General features: G+C 44.3%; 1 protein-coding gene across 1 annotated transcript; it reads left to right on the forward strand.

Moving 5' to 3' along the window:
• Positions 1–230: 230 nt before the first annotated feature.
• LOC142628788 (uncharacterized) lies at positions 231–827 on the forward strand. The gene has a single exon (XM_075802827.1). It carries the CDS (start codon positions 231–233, stop codon positions 825–827), a length of 597 nt encoding a protein of 198 aa, XP_075658942.1.
• Positions 828–4,498: the final 3,671 nt, after the last annotated feature.

A 4,498-nucleotide genomic window follows, 5' to 3' on the forward strand; every position in this document is an offset into this window, starting at 1 on the left:
GCGCCAGTGACAACGAAGAGAAGTACGAGGCAATACTGACGGGACTAAGGATCGGAAAGGCATTAGGCGCCAAAAACTTGCTCCTCTAAAGTAATTCTAAGCTAGTCATGGGATAGATAAAGGAAGAGTATGAGGAAAAGGAAAAGAGGATGCAGAAATACCTGCTAATGAGGCATCTGGCCCGAGAATTTGATCAGGTAGAGTTCATACAGGTCCTAAGGAGCCAAAATATGGGGGCGAACGAGATAGCAAAGCAGGCATCGTCAAAAGCAAAGTTGACAAGCACAGATTTAAAGATGGAAGTCCAAAAACATCCCACCATTGAAGAGATCCACACCTTCGTAATTCAAAGTGGAAACAGCTGGATGACCCCAATCCTATCTTTCCTTCAAGATGGGCGACTTCCAGAGGACGTCGAGGAGGCCAGGAAAGTCAAAAAAAAAGCAACCAGGTTCACTATCTTGAACAATGCCCTATACAAAAGAGGCTTCTCCATATCCTACCTAAAGTGTGTCGATGAAAGTGAGGCTAAGTACATCCTAGAGGAGATCCACGAAGGGATATGCAAAGACCACGCAGGCCCAAGATCCCTGGTAAGTAAGATCATCAGAACAGGTTACTTATGGCCTACTATGCAGAAAGACGCAAGAGAGATTGTTGAACGATGTGACAAGTGTCAAAGGTTTGGAAATGTTCAGCGTATCCTAGCAAAGAAGTTGACACCCATAACCTCCCCGTGGCCATTCGCCCAATGGGGAATTGACATCGTGGATCCACTACCCCAAGGTAAGAGACAGGTAAAATTCTTACTAGTCTTAATTGACTAACTTAATAAAATGGGTTGAAGCAAAAGCACTACCAACTAAAAAAGGCTAAGTGATAAGATTCCGCTAGACAAGGGTAAATCACTGACGAAATCAAAGTGACAAAATTCCTTAGTTGGATGTAAGTCACCTAAAAAAGGCCAAGTGATAAGATTCCACTAGACGGATGTAAATCACTGACGAAACCAAAGTGACAAAAGTCCTTAGTTAGATGTAAGTCACCTAAGAAAGATGAAGTGATAAGATTCCACTAGATGGATGTAAATCACTGACAAAGCCAAAGTGACAAAATTCCTTAGTTGGATGTAAGTCACCTAAAAAAACTAAATGATAAGATTCTGCTAGACGAATGTAAATCACTAATGAAGCATAAGTGAAAAAACTTCTCAGTAGGATTTAAGTCACCTAAAGACGACTAAGTACCCTTAGACGGGGTTAAGCAAACAAAGATTCTAGCAAAAGTGCAAGCCACATGCATCAAACATAACAAGAAAGGAACCATCGAAGGTATGAAAATAAGCAATAGCATAAACATATCTTGTCTTTGACCAAAAATTAAAAGCCCAAAAAACATGGGGCAAAGAGCATTGTCTTGAAGTTAGAATAAAAAGCCCAAAAACACAATGGGCACCCAACAAAAAAGAGAAGGAAAAACATGCGTATATATGTATTGGACAAATTCACGCAGCAGCCTCGTCACCACCAGCAGGAGTGGGCTCTGGATCATTCCCCTTAGGAGCAGGAGCAGCAGCGGACTAAGTAGCCTTGTCCGTCTCCGTCTCCTTGTCTACCTCCTCTAGGTCTAGACTCCCCAGGTCCACACTAGTTGGGTGCTTGACAAGATACCGCCAAAGGAGCTCGAAGCCCTTGTAGTACCAACTGAAGAACACAGTGTTGTACTCATCGATTTGTTGAAAGGCTTCAACGGCCTTGGCAGCAATGGTCTTGACCCTCTCTTTTGCAGCTTAGAGTTGTTCATCCATCTCCAAAGTCAACTGTCTCTCAGCCCTCAAGTCGTCAGCCAAAACTTTAGCCTTTTCCTTGGCGGTGTTAGCCTTGTCCATGGTAGAAATGAGATCCTTCCTCAGCTTTGAATTCCCCACCTCTAGTGCCTCCACCTTGGACCCCACTGACGTGGCCTTCGCCACCTAGCTCAAGTACTCCGACGTGATGTGGATGGCTTGCCCTAGCACCTGAAAAGAAGACCACACAGAGTTTCCAACTTTTAGATCCACAAAAAAAAAGGAAGGGAAAAGTAAGTGATACAAGTACTTCACCTAGACGAGCTTGTGAATATGACGACTCACGATCTCATTGGAAGGCACGTCAGAAAAGGCCTTAAGCTCCTCGACAGTGAAGGCGTCCTGTGCCCTCGTCAGTGCCAGGCCGACATCATCCTAGACGCTTGACGAGCATGAGTCAGTCTTCTCTTTGCCCTTGTCCGCCACTCACTGCTTCTTTGGGTGAGGAGTAATCTCTTCCACCGAGGTGGCAGGAAACGTAGCCCTCGTAGCTCCAGGGACAAAGGCAACAGGCGTGACGGGAGTCCCCTTCTCCATGACATGCACCACCCTCTTACCGAGGTTGGAGAGGGGCTAGTTCTTCCTGGCCCTCATCTTGGTGTACATATTCTAATTGAACTTTGTTGTCATCTCTATGAAAGAGAAACACTTGTTAAAAAAAAAAGGAAAGAAAAATCCAAGTAAGTGACGAACCAAATAAACATTCTTCTCTTCGATTTCAAAGGCACGCGGGACGAAGGAATAAGGCTCTGGACTGAGGCAAAGACGAGCTAAGGTTCTCGGGTCAACCAAGTCGTCGAAGTCAATATTCTTGGTGTATTCAGTAACTGCTTCGACATGCCTCTTGTACCTGCCCTTGAGCTTTGGATGCTTCTTAACTGCATAAACACAACAAACAGAAAGATTAGCTACAAACCATAAAGGAAAATAAAAAAGAAAAAGGACTTGCAGAAGGACAACACACCTAGACTCGGGGCTCTCCAATGACGAAGCAACCTAGGAACGTCACCCCAGAACTCATCGGAAGGAGTCTCCCATCCATCCCCAGACACAAACAAGAACCTTAATTTCCAATATCAGAAGGACGATGGTAGATCAGTAATGATCCTAACCTTTCTGACCTAAGGCACAAGTTCGTAGTACCCTTACTCCTTTGACTACTTTAGACGACACAAATATGTGAACTCGTCCACCCTAATCATATCCCCTTCAGTGACGGCCATCCATATCTCCATACAACTAATCACAATCCTCCACGAGTTTGGCATAAGTTGCCCAAGAGCGATGTTGAAATGGTTCAAAAGCTCCATGACGAAGGGGTGGACGGGAAACCTAAGACCACACTGGAAAGCGGCCTTATAGAAACACACTTCCCTAGGTGAAAATTGGCAGACCCGTTCCTCTCTGTGAGGAAGACGAATCCGAACCCTCTCAGTAATTTGGAACCTATCCCTAAACCTGGAAAAGGTGTCAGAGTCCAGACCACACACCTCCCCGAGGGCATGGAAAGCCCTAGCCTCTCTTGGGCTAGAAATAGTTGTATCCTCCTCCACCTCAACGAGGTCGTCACTAGACAACCACCCAGTCTCCAATTCACTTTATCTCACCTCAGACATGATCCCTCGACTACCGACTAACTCCTCAAACCAATCTACAGATTAACGCAATAAGGAGAATAGATCGGTCAATGCTAAGCCTTGACTGTGACCCCCAATTGCAAACCTTTCGATTGAAGGACAATGGGTACGGAAAGAACCTAAAGACACCCCTAATAGTGCAAAAAGGAAAGAGACAGAGTTGCCTAATTTTAGAATTCTTAAGCATGGAAACTAAGGAAAAAGAAGCACAGGTATTTAACCAGAAAAAGGGAAAAAATGGTGCTACAAGGAAAGAAAAAGGTAAGGTGAAGAGAATTGTACCTCAAAAACTCCAAGGCTCAGAAATTCAAGCTCAAAGAAGATGGGGAGACACCTAAAAGTTGAGAAGCTCTGAAAAAGATGTGAGAATGGCAAAAAGTGAGAAAGTGGAGAAGAAAACAAAGAGTTTTTTAAAAACCACGCCTAGAAAACTGAAAACCAGTGGGAAAATCAAAAGCCCCTCAAACCAAACAAAGGCACTCACTAGTCAAAATGCGCCACGTGGCCATGACGCATACTACGCATTAAATGCGACTAAAACGAAATCCCAAGGGTCACATCTGAACAAAAAACCTTCCATCTTCCTATGATCGTCAATACACACAAGGATAACCACAAGACTAGGGGGCATCTGATAGGCCCAATAAATACCATTGTCCAAATGAGCCAATCAAGTACCAGCGTCCATCCCTCCTCAACATGGACGATGATAGAAGCACCACAAAGGGGAGCATTCAATACCTTAGATGGTTACAAATCAGCCAAGATGACCGTTGGAGACCCATCAAAACCTACATTGAATAGGCCCAAAGGTGTTACAAAGGAAGAATTTATGCCACCATGAATAGGGTACAACGGCTTGGAAGAAAGAGGATGTATATAAGACACATCTCAGAGCTAAACAAGGTACATATAGACACACTCGTTGAAATACTTTATTCAATCTAATTCTTATAAGCTCTCTCTCCCATCTCCAGTTGCTAACTTTACCATCGAAGACTCTGAGGCCGGCACC

The sequence above is a fragment of the Castanea sativa genome, chromosome 3 (assembly GCF_040712315.1).
Source record: "Castanea sativa cultivar Marrone di Chiusa Pesio chromosome 3, ASM4071231v1".
NCBI lineage: Eukaryota > Viridiplantae > Streptophyta > Magnoliopsida > Fagales > Fagaceae > Castanea > Castanea sativa.

Excerpts from the sequence above, each read along its gene's own strand:
- LOC142628788 (XM_075802827.1), top strand. The coding sequence starts at position 231 with ATGGGGGCGAACGAGATAGCAAAGCAGGCATCGTCAAAAGCAAAGTTG.